The sequence below is a fragment of the Motacilla alba genome, chromosome 1A, assembly GCF_015832195.1.
Source record: "Motacilla alba alba isolate MOTALB_02 chromosome 1A, Motacilla_alba_V1.0_pri, whole genome shotgun sequence".
NCBI classification, from domain to species: domain Eukaryota; kingdom Metazoa; phylum Chordata; class Aves; order Passeriformes; family Motacillidae; genus Motacilla; species Motacilla alba.
The window spans coordinates 3,962,200-3,978,662 of NC_052031.1; the positions used below are offsets into that span (position 1 = coordinate 3,962,200).

General features: G+C 44.4%; 1 protein-coding gene across 2 annotated transcripts in view; it reads right to left on the reverse strand.

Annotated features, from left to right (window-relative positions):
• Positions 1-260: 260 nt before the first annotated feature.
• PRKCQ (protein kinase C theta) overlaps positions 261-16,463 on the reverse strand; it is a 53,146-nt gene continuing 36,943 nt past the window's right edge. For both annotated transcript variants that reach the window (XM_038154243.1, XM_038154244.1), the window contains 6 exons: positions 11,578-11,669; positions 10,058-10,120; positions 6,372-6,510; positions 3,492-3,680; positions 2,832-2,960; positions 261-2,199 (listed from right to left, as the gene is read on the reverse strand). In XM_038154243.1, coding sequence (XP_038010171.1) covers positions 2,044-2,199; positions 2,832-2,960; positions 3,492-3,680; positions 6,372-6,510; positions 10,058-10,120; positions 11,578-11,669 — 768 coding nt within the window. In that variant the 3' untranslated portion in view covers positions 261-2,043. The remainder of the gene's footprint in view (positions 2,200-2,831; positions 2,961-3,491; positions 3,681-6,371; positions 6,511-10,057; positions 10,121-11,577; positions 11,670-16,463) is intronic.

Consider the following 16,463-nt stretch of genomic DNA (forward strand, 5'->3'; position numbering starts at 1 on the left):
AGATCCCATTCAGAGCTGTGTCACCTTCTGGTAGTAGAAATGAACATTTCACTCTCTTCCTGTGTACCTCTGCACAGCACCAAATCCTTGGTTTAGATATTGCCCTGTGGAGTAGTAACAGTTGTTCAAGTGCTTGCTGCTGCTGTGTATTTATGGGTCAAAATTCCCCTGGGGAATGTTCCCCAGACAGCACAGAGCCATTTTAATGGCTTTTCTAAGCACCTCTGTTCTTTGTCCCTATTTTATCACTTTAATGCCCATTTGCCAATTATACACAACATTTTATTAAACTGTACAAACAGCAGTGGCATTTAAAAAATTCATGTTAACCGTTCTAATTAAACATGATGACCAGCTCCACAAACTGCGAGCACAGCTGCCCCCTCCTGCATTTCATACAGCACAAACAAGGATTTCATCAGAGTCACTGGACTGAAACCTTTCTCAGGGTGTTCTGCTCTTCTTGTTGACTTCAGGCACTTCAGCCCTTGCTCCTGCTGGATTCTGTGCCTGCAGTCACTGGCAGTGATATCCCAGCACTGCCTGCAAGGCTGCATTCATCCTGCTGGGAGGTCCAGCTTGACAGCCTGGACCAGCAGAACCAGGGAAGGCACCTCTGAAGGGGACCTGATTTTGGGATAACTCACCTGCTAGAGCTTTTCTTCTCCATGGACTGGAGGCTGATGAAACAAAGCTCCAAATGTATGTTCTTCAAATAGATCCCAACACCAACTTGAGTGACTGCCTAAGCCCAAGGTCTTACAAAATCTTCTTTTTAGGCTCTGACTTGATTTTGACCCAGCTTTGCACGGGTATCTCAGTGACAAGCAGTAACTGGGTGGTTTCACAAATCTCCAACCTCAGAAAACAGTGCACCTTTATTTAAAAGGATCCCATGATGAAAGGATCACGGAAAAGACTTTTTTTAAACCCACCCACATTCCCACAGACTGCAAAGGGCTAGAACACACGGCAAAATGTCACAAGGTGGGGGTGAGGGCCACCCTCACTTGATGTGCCTGCTGCCCTGTGACCATCGTGTGCAGCTCGTTGATCTGTGCCCAAGAGCTGGGACACCATTTAGAGAAACAGAAAGTAGATCAGCCTTTGCAGGACCAGTTAGTACCTTTCAAGTGAAATACCCTAATTCTGTGACTGCAAGGCCACTTTTGCAATGCCTTAACAGTGGTTTGAGGAAACATGTTGCATTTTTCTCATGTGGTTTTAGGGTAAAATGTCAGAAAGCCCCATCGGGATCTTGCCCTGAGTCTGGTGTGTCAGAAGACACTCAAAGCTTTAGAACAGGGTTCTTGAAACATTCTGCAACCTCCCATCCTTCCTGCTCAGGCACTAAGTGTAAACCTCTGGTTTTCTGCACCCATCTTGGCACTCCCTTTGGTAACAATCCACTGAGATGTGCAGATGGTGGAATGGGCATCTGAAAAAAGTCTCTTTGTCCCATGGAGAAAAATTGTGTCCTAACACCTGTGAACAGCATTTTTAAAGGGTGTAGGGAGCAAATTTCTTTTTCAAAGCTGTGCACACTTTGGCAATTCTGCACATGTACAAGTGGAGGTAACCAAAGCATCCAACCTGAGTCTTCCCTGATACCCTCAGGCCTTGAGCAAACCACTTTTCCTTCAGAAGAAGGTGGGGTCTGGGTCAGAGTTGCAGAAATGGGCACTGACATCACCAGAAGCTCAAATATACTCATTTTTCCTTACAGAGAAACCTGTTGGATGTGTACAAGTAGTGGGGAACAGGTTTTGGCACCTCCTCATTTTCAGATGCTTTCAACTTCAAGAACATTGGGGAGAGAGAGAAGAGAGACCAAAAGATACCACAAAGAAACTTTATCATCAATGAAGAGTGGGCTGGCATCTGCTATGGACTGGAACAAGTCAGAAGCCTCCAGGCATGGTACAAACTTTCACTGAGGTGCTTTCTTTCTGGAGGGTTCTTGATAAAAACAACCATGCACAGTCTTCAGTTGACAAAGTGCTACTCAAATCATTACAAACAATTCCTTCAGTAAGGCAGATCTCAGGAAAATATTTTCTCCATTTTAGGGTTCACAAAAGAGAAGTTGCTGAACATATTTTGGTCCATGCTGTTAATCAGTGCTCTGTCAGCACAGGACAGTCTGGGTTTTTCATTTAGGAATTCCTTGTCGAAGTTGCTACAGTCACTTGGAGATTTCTTCAAGAAAAGGAAAAAAAAAAGTTATGTCAAACCACGAATAGTCAGATCTTTATTCCCATGGTACTGGCCCTATCAGGCTGCTTGCTATGGGCTCAGCTCAACCTTCAGCTGGGAGCCAGTAAATATAAATATTATAAAGGAGGCACTGAGCTTGTGATCCAGGAATTCTGCCAGGCAGGGTTGTTACAGCTTTGTAACATGGCAGACTGAACTCACCAATTGTATAACAGTTGTGGAAGACTGTAAAATGAAAGTATGATGTGCTTGTCACATTAAATTCTATTACTGCTATTAACGGGACTTTAATAACTTAATGATACTGTTATTAATAGCCAGAATTATTGTGATGTAGCCAAACACTTGGTTCCTGAACTGTTTCACCTTCTGCAGTGCAATGAAAGATAATCCCTTCAGAACGGGCTGCAGTTCTGTGGTGAAGGGAAGGTGTTTCCCTGCTGCAGTAACTGAGAAAGCAGTGAGTAATTTATGGTTTCTCAGGTGTGGGTGTGCCAAACATGGGCTCGCAGCCACCACCAAGCAGTACTGAGAGGATCAGGACAGGCAGCCAGCAGAAATGCACAGTTTAGAAGACCTGAGATGGGTGGAACTGAAAGAAGATCCATCCTTACCACTCTTGGTTTGAAAGGAGGCTCCATCCTTCTCTCTTCTAAAGCTTCCCAGTTGATTTCCCGGAAAAAGGCGTGCTGGCGGATGTTCCCTCTCGCTCCCAGCCTCCTCTCAGGCTCTCTTACAAAAAGCTGGAATGTTGATCCCATAGGTTAAATTCTCTGATGATAATACAGGCATAAAGCAGGGTGGAATGTGTAATTATCCACAGTCAGTGCAATGAGAAGAGGCCGTAATGGAGAAAATGTTGGGATTTTTTCTCCTAAAGAAGGAAGTTTACTGATTGGTATTAAGATGATTACTACCTCTAATCCTGACAGAAGTACTGGCTGTTTGGGCAGAAAGGTGGCAGCATGGGCCCAAAAAAGAGATGTTCAACATCTCAGTCTGATGTAACCCTTAGTTTGAAGTATTTTTCCCAGGAGTTATTGAGCTTTGCACCTTAGGGACTGCTCTGCAAAGAAACTGATCTCTACTGGTGTCTGTGAGGAGCCACCATCGAGAATCAGGAGGAGGAAGACACCCAAATCTCCTCCTTTCCACTGTCTTGGAAAGACAGTGACTAAACTACATCTGTTCCTCTCTACAACAGCTGAAGATAAACAAATTGAAGACAGTAACTCTGGCAGAAAGACTTTCATTTGATGGGTGGTGATTCTTACCTTCACCAAAATGTCCTTTGCATCCTTGTCCAGCCAGCGAGGGTAGAAGGGGTTGTCCATACGGATGGACTGGAAAAGCTCCTCCTCATCTTGGCCATGGAAAGGGGATTGGCCAATGAGCATCTCATACAGGAGGACACCAAAGGACCACCAGTCCACAGAGGTGTTGTACTTCTGTCCCAGCAGTATCTGCTCAGAAAGAGGAGCCACAAAGGCAGAAGTAAAATATCTGACATGAGTTTTTCAACTTCAGGAGGGTGGCACAACCATGGCCTTGCAACAGCTGCTGTACCAGAGGGGCTTCCTCCTGCCTGCAACAGGAGCCAGAATTCTGCCAGTGGAGAAGGGCCTGTGGCTCCTGGAGCAATGAGGCAGAGCCACACGTGGGTGCCAAAACAGTCCCTGGCACTACAGACAGCAGGCTGCATGTAATTCTTACCTGACTTGAACAAATCCTTGGCTACCAGAGAGATCTCAAATGTAAAAGATGAGACAAGTCATCTTTAGCCTGCTCTCCAAGGGCTCAAACCAGGCTTGTGAAGTCCAAGAAGACAAATGGTCAGGGATCAGCATCTTGGGATGGATTCCAGTGACACAAGCTGAGTTTTAAAATTGCAAATGTGGCAGCTTAAAGGTACTTCAGTACTATCAGTCGCTTAAAAAAAAAATGGTGTGACTACCCCAGCACAATCTTCCCCAGGAAAAACATGAAAGGGGTTGCTGATCTGTTCTCTTAAGACCAACTGGGTTTTAGATGGAGGAATGGGAATTTGTCCTCAATCAGTCCCTTGGTTTGTGCCTTTCAGTGTCACCTATAAAGTGACATCCAGCTGGAATGAAGAACTCACCAGGGCTTAAAGGACCATCACCAAGTTCTCAAACTTCCTCTCTGGAGAAGGAAAATTAGTCTCACCTGCCTTTAGATATCTGTTGTGGAGATATCTAGAGCTGGCCACTTATCACTAGCTCCTTTTATAGCCAAGGAAGGGAATTCACCCAGTTTTAAACATCTAATTAAATATCTACCTGCTGTAAAATGCAACCCCTGTTTGTCTCCTTTGGTTCTCAAAGAGCCTCAAAAACTGGCTCATATATAGATTTTTACATTGCAGATACCTAAGGGATCACATGATGACTGTGGTGTGTAGGATTCTTAGCAGAATTTTAGAGCTGTAGAGGGGAAAATTTAATTTTGAGGCACAATCTTTCCTCTTGAGTCCATATCTTGGTTCCAATGGGATACTCTATACTACATCTGTCTCCAAAAGAGGAGATGCCAAAAGGATAAAAATTAGATTTGAATATATGCTGTAATATATACAATGAATTCCACTCAGAGCCAAAACCCAAAAAAATCAGCAAGACCCATTAACATATTTTTTCTGGATCATTTACAAACAAAATCATCCCAAACCTTTCCTTCTGAAAAGAGAAATTATTTTTATAAGGCTTTATCTTTAGAAGTCTAAAGTATCTGGAAATTGAAATTGAAGTGTCTTATGGCAGTCAGGAATAAAAAGGTTTATTTTGTTTGAAATTCTCTGGGACAAAAATAAACTCAGTAATTTAATTTCAGGCTGTCTTTTTTCTGGTCAGATTTTTTTGAAATGAAAAAAAAATTGCTTGTCTACTGACCCATACCCCCCTTATTTGCATGGCTGTGGCCAAGGTGCTGGGTCTGTAACCAATTACAGGGGCAGCAGCTGCAGTGAAATACTGACAGACCCCAGTGCTCCTGCCTGTGGCAGGAGAGATGATCCATAAACTCCAGAAGTGCTTTCAATTTAGAGATAAAATGTTTTATATGCACTCGTTGAATCCCTAAAATAAACATGGTGTAGAAATAAAACTCTGAGCTATTTCAGTTTTTCTCTTTTCTATAAAATAAAATCACAGATAATGGATCAACGCTTGGCGATATTTTTTTTTATGAGCAAAAAATAGCATTTTTTTTTTCTTAAATAAAGGCATACTGAAGTGGAATAAAAGACAATTGCAGCTTGATTGCAGAGCACACTTACACCCATTCTTAGGAAATAGAAATCCAATTGATTTGAAGAGACCCTTGAGCCAGCAGTGGTGTAACCTCAGCCAGACTTGAGCCCTTAGTGCACAGTGAAGGACCAATGAATTATAGTAGAGGGAAAAAGGCCTCTAAAGGCTTTGACAACTCTTTGGAAAATACCAATATCCATCATGAAAACACTAAAATTACAAAACGGGATCTTGAAAGGTAAATAAATGGATTTCAGACTGATGTCACACATGATGCATGGATGACTTGTAGGTTTTTCTCTGAGCTTAAAAATATTTTCTTTGGCCACCTAATTAGTCAAAGCCTCTCCATAGTAAGATCTATCATTGTGTGAAGTCATCAGGTTAAGGAAACTTTCTTTTTTTCTGGAGAGATCTAGTTCAAAACACGTAAATTTTCTAGGGAAAAAAAAAAAAACCTAACAAGTTTCTGTTTGGTTAAAAATTGAAAGAAATAAGGGAAAGGGCACAGTCAGCATTCCTCATGCTGTGTTTGTCCCTCAGTTGCAGGACCTCTTGAAGTTTCTTCTGCCATGGCCCAAAAAGAATTTCCATTGAGCATTCTCTTTCTTGGTTTAAGCCAAGTTCCACAATGTCGTGGTTTGAGAGGAAGTGGGTTTTTGGGAGGTGGTAGTGGTAGCACCAAGAAAATGAATTAGCCACAAAAATAAGCAATGCCAAACAGCAGCACAGACTCTGAGCCATGCTGAAATCCAGTTTCTGGCCTGGAACTGCTCCAAGCCAGGTTGTAGCTCTTTGCAACCTCCACCACTGCACAACAGTTTTGTCTGAGGATGTGTTTCCTGTCCCAGAGCACTTGCTGACCTCCCTGTGCCCCACACCTACCTCAGGGGCAATATAGTCAGGAGTCCCACAGAAAGTGCTTGTCTTTGCATCTCCAAACATGTTCTCCTTGCACATCCCAAAGTCAGCAATTTTGATGTGCCCCTCATTGTCCAGGAGGACATTGTCCAGCTTCAAGTCTCTGTGGAGGAAGAGAAGAAAACAATTTCTTCAAAGAGTAAAGCACACCAAATTCTTTTAGCAGGTTACACTTATTACACTTGTTCTCTGCCTCTGTGTAGTGCCTACATGCTGGAAATGCAAAGGAAAGCTGAGGGATAAATGAGGAACTGCTCTCTTGGGCTTCAGCATCCCTCTTCAGCATTTCTCTTGTTGCAGCACTGATTCATCTGCTGGAGAGGACACAGAATCACAGAATCACAGAGTGGTTTGACTTGGAGGGGACCTTAAAGATCCCCCAGTTCCAATCCCCTGCCATGGGCAGGGACACCTCCCACGAGGCCAGGTTGCTCCAAGCCACATCCAACCTGGCCTTGAACACTTGCAGGGATCACACCACCCAAGACATCTCCTCGAAGCTGTTTCCTTCAAGGATGCAGAATAGTGAAGCTAAGAAGGGTTTTGTGCCAGCTGCTGCTTCTGCCCTAACACAACCTGGAGAATGGGAGCAGGTAATTCTCACTCTCCCCTCCCCTGGGAATCTCAATATTCTCTCTGAAGCTGCTGCCAGATCTCCCTTGCGGTGCAGACTCTACAAATGCCACAAGCGGTAAGGACCCACAAGCCCTGCAGAGGGTCAGAATAATCCCAGAATAATCCCAGAGTCATCTCAGAGCCCCCATCACTGCTGGGCTGCACCATCTGAACCCTGGGATTTACAAAGCCTTTCACACTCAGCTGCCAGGCTGCTGTCTGAGTTTTCAGGCTGTGAGCTACTCTGGGAAGCAAAGAGCCCAGAGAGACGAGGAAAACAGAAATGGACAGACAAGGAAATAAAAGCAAATGAGCTGATGAATCATGACCATTGGTGGAGAACAAAGAGGTCCTCAAGTGGGAACTCTGAAAGGAGAGAAAAGCTTGTAAAGGCAGAAAGGAAGTCTGGCATGGTTTCTATGCTAATTTTCTTAAATCTTACCTAAAGGTTTTGGTTTTTTTTGAGATAATGACCCAGATAAAATGTTTAGATCAGTGAGGTTGTACTTAACTGGGGTGTGGGTAGAATTTGGGTCACCTGGTCTACGAGCACAGACATTCCTGCACTGCCTGGTTTGTGCTAGCAATCTCTGCTCCTTCTCAGGGCTCCCAAAGCACCCAGACACATTTGCTTGTACCCACAGCTGAGGGTGTAATTATTTTTCATGCTAATTCATGGCCTACACATATTTTGGCCAAAAAGGCCAAGCTGGATGGGGCCTGATCCTGTGGATGGCATCCCTGCCCATGGTGAGGGGGCTGGCGATCTTTAGGGTTCCTTCTGACCCAAACCACTCTGTGAATCAGGGATTCTGTGATTTTCCACATCTCAGGCAAGAGGCCTAACAATGAGCCTACACCAGGGACACCCTCCCTCTGACGACTGCTTTACAATGTGGGGTTTTTCCAGAAATGTTCCTCAAAGAAGGTAATTTCTAATGCTTGATGCTCCTGGGATAATGGCCTGAAATTGCAGGGAAGACGATTCTTCAGAATCCCTCTGTGCAAAGCTCCTTGCCTTGCTTGGGCCTGGTCCCCATCAGGGTGGAGGACATTGTAGTGTTTACACACTAAATTGCTGTCATGGGGCAATTGTTCACTGCTGCAAGAATATGGCCCAAGACAAAATGGGAGTCATCAATCAAAGAGAAATACAGAGAAAACCGAGATATTTGCCTTCCAAGTGGCAGACACTCGTGTTGTCACAATTTCCAGCTGGAATGACTTATTTTTGTTACAACATTGAGATCAATCTTGGGCTGCCAGCACTGCTTTTATTCATCTGGTAGATCGAAGCAAAACAAAAAAACCCATCACCTACAGCTCCCTTTCATTATTTTGATGAGTCTCAAACTCATTGGCTCCAGGGACTGGAGTTTCTGCCAAAAAATACCTCGGCTCATTCATTAAAATTTAAGCCAATGTTTCCAAACGTGGGTGCGTGAGACAGAACAGCTGGATTCATTATTCTTACAACATCACAAGAGATGTAGCTTCAAAAATTATTTCTATTCACTTTCCTAAGTGCTTAGTTTGCTCTGACAGAGATACTGATGACTCTGTGTTCTCAGCTGACCTTGTCATTGTCTTTAGTGAAAAAGGGAAAAGAGAGTAGGACTGGTTAAACCTTTTCTCTCAACGCTTGATACCCAAAGCAATATCACCAACTCCTGGGAATGAGATATTTCTTCCTATCCACATGCTACCCACTGCCCAGATGTCCCAGTTTTCCCTCATTTCCCAAGGCTCCAGACTCTAAGCACCCCTCTCCTTTCAGGAAGAAATGGGTCCCAAGCCCCAACTCGGCACTGGCACAGTGATTCCAAATAAAAATGTGAATTATAAATAAAATGTCAGCATTAGCAGCCCTGCCATAAAGTTACCATGTCCTGCAGATATTTTAAATCTGAGCAGACTGACTAAAAATAACAGACATGGACAAGTGATTTGTGCACTTCAGAAAATTTTTCCCTTCACTCGTGGAGAATAATAATCAGAGCCAGAAAAGTTGCTGAGGCCCCAGAGATCATCTCAGCTTAATGCCACTGATATTGATCTCATGTTTATGCAATCACCATCAGTGGTCAATAAAGACTATAAATGGCTCCCACATGAGTACTAATAAGAATCAAAACTCTTGTTATAAAGGGAGAATGGATTGTGAGCAAGTCATCCACTTTCAGCATTTGCTCTAATGTTCATGCTACATGACAAACACTGAAATAAGCTCATTTTGGGCTCAGCAGATATCGTTACTGTAGGGAGCTTTCTCATTTATTTGTGACAAGTTATTTGTTTTCTGCTTTTAAAGAAGGCTGCAATGTAGTAACTGAATTTTGCCATGAAGTTGAGCTTCACCAGAGCTCCCCAGAAATTCAGTTCCTCCTTTTAGCCATGGGAAATCAGACCGTGGCCTAATTTCTGGTAGAACTGGGCCCTTCCCATACACATTTTAACACAGGCTTGATTAACCTAAAAAGCCCTCTACTCTCTGCTTACTACAAGAAGAACTTAGCAGACAACTCAGATTCATGATGGTGAAATGAATCCCATCTCCCCACTGTGCACAAAATTAACCCAAATTTAAGATATATCACTGTCTCCCTGCTTTTGTTACTTGAGTTGTGCTTGTCACCACTGTCCCAAGGTAATCAGCACAGCAGATGTACCAAATTTCTTGTGTCTGACTTGACCTTAATATGCCTTGATATGTTGAAAGCTTAAACCAGGTGCCTACACTGGGTGCTGTGTGAATGGCTCTGTGTAAATGCAAAATGTAAAAAATTAATCAAAGGGTTTTTTTTTTAATGTTAACTGAAATAGAACTGGGTTCTGAAAGAAAGATCAAAACTGCCTTTTCTGCACTCTTTCTTCAAAACAAAACACCCAAACTATGTAAAAGGGAAATCTGCAGAGAATTGCAATGCCAGTAAGTACAGCCAAGAAACAGCCTCCCTGCTGCCATCGGTGCTTGCAGGGAAAAGCAGAAAAGGTTTAGCATTTAGCCTATTAATTACACCAAAGAGTAAAATTACCTGTATATTATGCCCTTGGAATGAAGGAACTGGAGCCCACAAATGATTTCAGCAGCATAAAACCTGAATGACAGAAGGCACAGGTCAGAACAGGAGGAAAAAAACCTTCCCAAAGGTTTTTTCAACTAGACTTTCAAAAAGAGGAAAACTTTGTCCCCACAAGAACTAAAATTTCTTTAGGTTCCCAGAAGGTTTGGAGTGTCTCCAGAAGGCTTGGGGTGACTGTGTTTTACTGATGGGTGATGTGAGATTCCCAAAAGCAGGTGGAAATCTGGGATGGGGAGCACAGACAGACTCTCTGCCCTCTTCCCTGCCCAGATTTATGACCTGCTTTTCAAAGAATCCTGGAATTCTGGAATTATTTAGGCTGGAAAACCCCTCTAGCATCGAGTCCAACCATTAACCCAGCACTGCCAAAACCACCACTAAACCACATCCCCAAGTGCCACATCCACACGTCTTGAACACTTCCAGGGACAGTGATCCCACCACTTCCCTGGACAGCCTGTTCCAATGACTGACCACACTTTCTGTGAAGAATTTTTTTCTGATTTTAAAAGCTTATCCATAATATGGGCTATCCAGCAGGCTGGTGGCCTTTCTCTGGAGTTTTTTTGACCTTGAAGTCATCGTTCTCAGCACATTTTTACCCAAAGGATGCTACCTCATCCTGCTGCAAAGAGGCAGCATCAGTGTGAGGAATGAACGTGCTGTCCCACAAGGGAATGAAACCAGGGGATCACATCCCCCTCCAGTGTGGCACAGCTCTGCTCCCTCAGTCTTCAATGCATTGGCCCTTAATTCTGGACATTCAAATGCATTTGAAAAATATCATCAAACACTGATTTAAAAGACGGTGTGGGCTTTTTGTTATTAAATTATTAAATAAAAGTAATTCCTATAGTGGTTTCAATATTGACTTTCAAAATACCTTTTGCTTGCAGAAGGATCAAAAGCACCTTTCATTTATTCTAATTCTTCTATTTACTTTAATCAAAGCTAAATACACATTTAATTCTCTGCTAGTATATTAATTTTTTGTTTAAATTTACCTTTTGTGCTTTTGATAGGTTTTCACCCCACCCCCTTGATCTTTAAGGGGAAAAAAGGGAAAATCCCATTACTTCTAATAAACAATAGCTTCACCTCTGACCACTGGGCTGGGAACCTCAGCTTAAGCAGGTCCTGCAGCTTGGCTACAGAGTGTTATAAAGAAGCAAGGTCATGTCTGAGCGAAACCAACTGTGTGGATGGAGTCTAAAAGTCTTCTGTGGGAGGGAAGAGAGGATGAGAAGTGACTCACTCCAGTCCTTCACTGAGCTGGGAGGATGGCCTGTATGGTTTTGTTGAGTTTGGAGACAGCTGGGGTAGAGAGGTTTCCAGCACAAGCATCATCCCCACTTTTCAGCTGGGCAAGGTGAAGAGAGGTCAAATAATCTGCCCAAGATTTCCTTTGCAGGGCAGTGGCAGAGCTGGGAATAAAACCAAGTGAGGCCCAAAGGCAATGATAAATGTCTTACGTTGCTCTGGGAAGGTCGAACTTATGGCAGCTCTGGATGTGGAACATGAGGTCTCCTCCATTGAGGTATTCCATCACAAAAAAGAGGTTTTCCTAGAGAAGGAGACAAGGTGAGAATACACAAGGGGTGGTAAGAAGCGAGGTAAAAGTTTAAATATTTAAAATAAAAATCAAACTGTTCAGAAAGCACTCAAAAAGAGGAAGGAAAGTATTACTGTGAGGGTTTTGGAAAGAAAGCAGCTTCTTTTTTAGATTCCTCATTTCTCCTCTTGGTTCCCTAACCCCATACTCACACTCCCTGCTCTGATTTCTATAAACACCACTAGCAAACACTGCAAAGCCATTTCATAACCAGCTGGGGCTGTGGATTTTTACCAGCAGAGCTCCAGGCTCACAGAAAGGGGTCAGTGACTTTACAGTGCTTGTACAGCAGAAGGACAGATGGACAAGCTTCTCAGGGGATTAGTGGAAAAGGCAAAAGCCACTCCCAGCTCTCCTCTGGTCCCCATCCCAGTACAGTGCCCATCCAGTGGTGTGACTTCAAGCTGGTGTCCCCTGCATTCCTGCACAGCTTCTGTGGAGGCACCTGGGTTTGCTTTTTCAAGTTATCAGAGACACCAACCAGACACAGCAATTTGTTTTAAGCACATGCTTGATTTTAAGCCTGAAAGCTGCTCTATGAAACTTGCTGGTGGGGAAAGTAATGAATGAATCATATTTCTAGATACCCATTGAGCACCTGCATGTCAGAGAAGCCTGGAAAAAGTCAAGTTCTTGTCCCCAGTTGCAAGCAACCATTGACCAGGGCAGTGAAAAACTCTTCTCCTGGCACACAGAAAGGATGGAATCTCTATGTATAATGAGCAGAACTGATCACTGAGGTTTCTTTTCCAATCCTTGATACAGAATCATGGAATCACTGAATGGTTTGGGTGGGAAGGGACCTTAAAGCCCCTAAAGTTCCAAACCCCTGCCCTGGGCAGGGACACCTCCTGCTGGACCAGGTTGCTCATGTACATGACACTGATCCTCTCACAGCTTCAAGAGCCAAAACTCACCACCAGAACCCTGCAGAAGCTGGTTTGGACTGATCCCTTCTACACTGAACTGTCTCTGCAAAGCAGAAAGGACACCTTTTTCTGAAGGAAAAGGATCTGCACACTGAGCTATGGTCCCAGTTTAAACTTCTGTTTTGGGAATCTCACCTTTTGTGCATAAATGAAGGAATAAAACAAAATGGATGTGGTATTTTTTTCCCCTCAAAAGCCTCTCTCTGTTCTGCACACACCTGAAGTCAGCCATCTCTAGGCTATGTATAAAGTTTATTAATATCTTCCTTGTGTTTCCTATTGCTCATTAGATCTTTTTCTGGGGGGGAAAATAGAGTTATTTTCACTTAAAATTTTAACAGTTGAAGGTTTTTATCCGTAAGATCTAATGTAAATATCTCTGGAAGCAAGCCAAGAGCTGGCTATGTTAAAAAACCACACAAGTGCTTGTTCCTTTCAAACAACAGCTGTCTGCTCTAATTTGTGCAATTTCTTTAGCCAGATCCTCTTAATTACAGCACTCTTATTTAAATGGACTCACTGGAAACCCCACCTGTCATCCAACAAGCTCAAAGCCAGATCTGGCCCCCTGGGGAAGGAATACAAATTCCATCACTAAACCAAATGGGAGCAGGTTTTCAGTGTTTCTTGCATCTGCAGGGGGCTGTGCACATAAATGAGTTCCAGCAAGCAAAAAGGCCAGAGGAAGGTGGGAAATTTAGTGAAAAAAATGTATAAATCTTGGAAGCAAGGTGAGCTCAGGAGCCCATTCAGGAAAATACTTGAACAGATGCTCTCTGGGAAGATACAAAGAGAGGTGATGGGGTTTAGCCAACAGCACACCAGCAACCACATGTGTCCTGCTGGGACTGACAAAACCTCGTGGTCTTGATATGGGCCAGACTCAGCTTTAGTGGGCTGGGAAGGAGAAATCCCCTCAGTTCCCCTCTAAAGTCCACTGATTTTGGCTACACCTCATCACTCATCTCTAACTGTAACCTGAAATCCATGTTTATCCAGTAGAATGAGCAGTCATGCTCTGCTTGTTCATGGACTTGAGCAACCATCTGATGTACCTGTTTAACTGAACCCAGGGACTCTGACTTGAAACTGGGGACTCTGACTTGAAACTGGGGACTCTGGCAGCATCCGTGAGGGAAGAACAGGTGGAGCAACCCCTCAGATTAATTTACATCCACATATACAAACCCTGTTGCTCAACTGCCTTAAGCCATGGAGCTGGAGAACACAAACTTGACTTAGGAATGTTTAGTACTGAAATTTATGATATATCAGGTGCCATAGAGTGGTACATAAACCCTGTTGAAAAGACAGACAGGATCACTCTGACTTTCCTGCTCTGGGGCTTGGAAGTTCCCCTCGCTTCTTAAGAAGTGCAGATGTCTGGAATAGCTCGTGGAGGAGAACTGGTTGAGATCAGCCCTACGTCATTAGGAGTGGTGAGGTGTAACCAAGAAAGGCAAAGTGCAACAACTTGCTGGAGTCAGCTTCCTAGGTCTGAGATCTACACAGCCCCAGACCACACTAAATATGGGAAGTGGCAAAACCCAGTCTTGAAACCACCGAAAATTCAAGAGAGTGCTGGAGGTCAAAGGGTCGGAGTGGCGCAGAGGACGTTCTTGCACACAGGCTCCAGCTTCACTTCCTCTTGTCCTGGGAAAGTTGGCTGATGGCTCCTGCCTGCTGCTGGGAGGCTCTGCAGCCTGTCAGCACTTGGAGCAGGCAAGGAGGTTTTGTCTGGTTGAAAATGTTCCTGCTCCCTGCAGGGCAGCTGGACGAGATGACCTTTAAAGGTCCTTTCTAACCCAAACCATTCTCTGATTCTCATGGCTCTGCCATGCCCTTATCCCCTGCAGTGGTCCTGCCTGTGGATGTTGAGCAAACAAGCAGGAATGTTTGTTTGTGGTGAGACCCACACGGCTCTGTAGGAGGCTTGGGAAGAGTGCCCTGCCCCTCTGCCCTGCAGGCAGGTGACAGACAACTTGCTGACTGACTGTGGGAGCATCCCTGGGTAGCAAATGCTCAAGCCTGACTTTTGGTTATGGCTCTGGACTCACACAACAGAAAAAGTTTGGTCTCATGGCAGTCCTCAGGACCATCTTCTGTGACCACAGAGCTCAAGGAGGATTGTAAAGGCCCTTCCTGCACTCAGGGATGGACACTGCACCAGGGTAGTTATAAAATCACAGAAATTCTGAGTTGGAAGGGATCGACAAGGATCATTGAAGTCCAACTCCTGGCCCTGCACAGGACACCCCTGAGAATCACACCATGTGCCTGGGAGCATTGTCCAAATACTTGCTGATCTATTTAACACCAGTTGTCTTAAGAATATCCAGGTATCAGCCATTCTCTACTTCTACCCAGGGGATTTCTCCACTGCAGCACCAGGAACAGGACAAATCCTTCTGTGGGTGGTGAAGTGCTGCTCCTACAGCACAGCCCTACACCACGAGGTGGTACAACACATAGACATGGCAGCAGTGTCCTGCACACAATAACACAGCTCCTGCTCACCAAATAACACTGTTCCCCAGCCCAGCCAGTCCTGCCAGGTGCTGAAAGCCTGGATTCCTGCAGCAACTCACTTTCCTGCCCTTTCAATCCCTCAATGCCCGTGCTGAACTGAGCTCCTCCCCACAGAGCCACCTGCTCCCTCTGCCTCTCCAGGACACGGCAGGGATGGGGTTAAACCAGCCTGCTCCTGCTCTGCTGCGACTGCTGTGAGAATGAATAGGCACTATCAGAGATGCTTTCAACTTTATAAACAATGAGTATAAAGCAGGCAGCATTTAAATTGATCTTTTGAAGGTACATCTTTTAACAGGCTCTTAAGATCCTTTAACCAGCTGGAAGCCCTCCAGAGCACTTTTCTGCAGAGATTTTCAGATTTTGTTTTCTTTGCATTTTGAAAGCGCTTGCATACATGCAAATACACAATTTAACACCATTTACTGAGGTGCTAAAAATTCTTCTTCCCAGGGCTTCCAGGAGGACGAATGTCAGAATAATTAATGCTGCAGGACAGTGTGGTTTCACCTGTGTTTAGATCAGTTACCCTAACAAATATCTCCACGTGGAGAAGGCTCCAGATCAAGTGACATAATCCTGCTGCATTCCCATTGAACCAGGCTGTCCCTGGCCAAGAGAAAGGCTGGACATGGTGCAATTCCTGCAGCTGCTTCTGGTCTCACCTTTTCATGCAGCTCAGCACAGTCTGGGTGTTGATCCACACCTTGGATCTATTTTATTTCATGGGATAGTTGGCAACCAAAAGCCTCTCAAGCCTTTCCCACCACATCACAGTGCTGCAATCCCATCAGAGCACCCCATCCACTGGGAAAGAGGGCAATGCAGTTCTCACTGTGACCACTGTCACCAGGAACAGTTAACACAGGGTTACTCCTTCCTAGGAGGTGGCTATAGGCATTCACCTGCACTGGAATTTGCACCAGAGCAATCCAAGCTTTAATTCCGTTGTCTGGTTTAAATACTTTCCCCCTCTCTTGTGTACTATCAGCCTTTCTTCTGGAGATGGCAGCATTTCTTACAGCTGCCCAGTAATCCAGTCCAGCCCCTGCTCTCACTGTTTATTCCTTGTTCTAATCCTTGCACTGTCAGCATTCCTAGCTGTGTGTTGAGCTTCTCATTTGGGATGCTCAGCGTGGTGTCCCCATCTGCTTGGCACGAAGCACAGGGATATATTTATACACGTAAATAAAATACATTTGCAGAGAGGAAGGTGCAGACTTGGCTTCCACTTGAGCTCTGAGATCCCAAGACTTTTACTCACACTCAGAGCAGACAGAGTCCATCA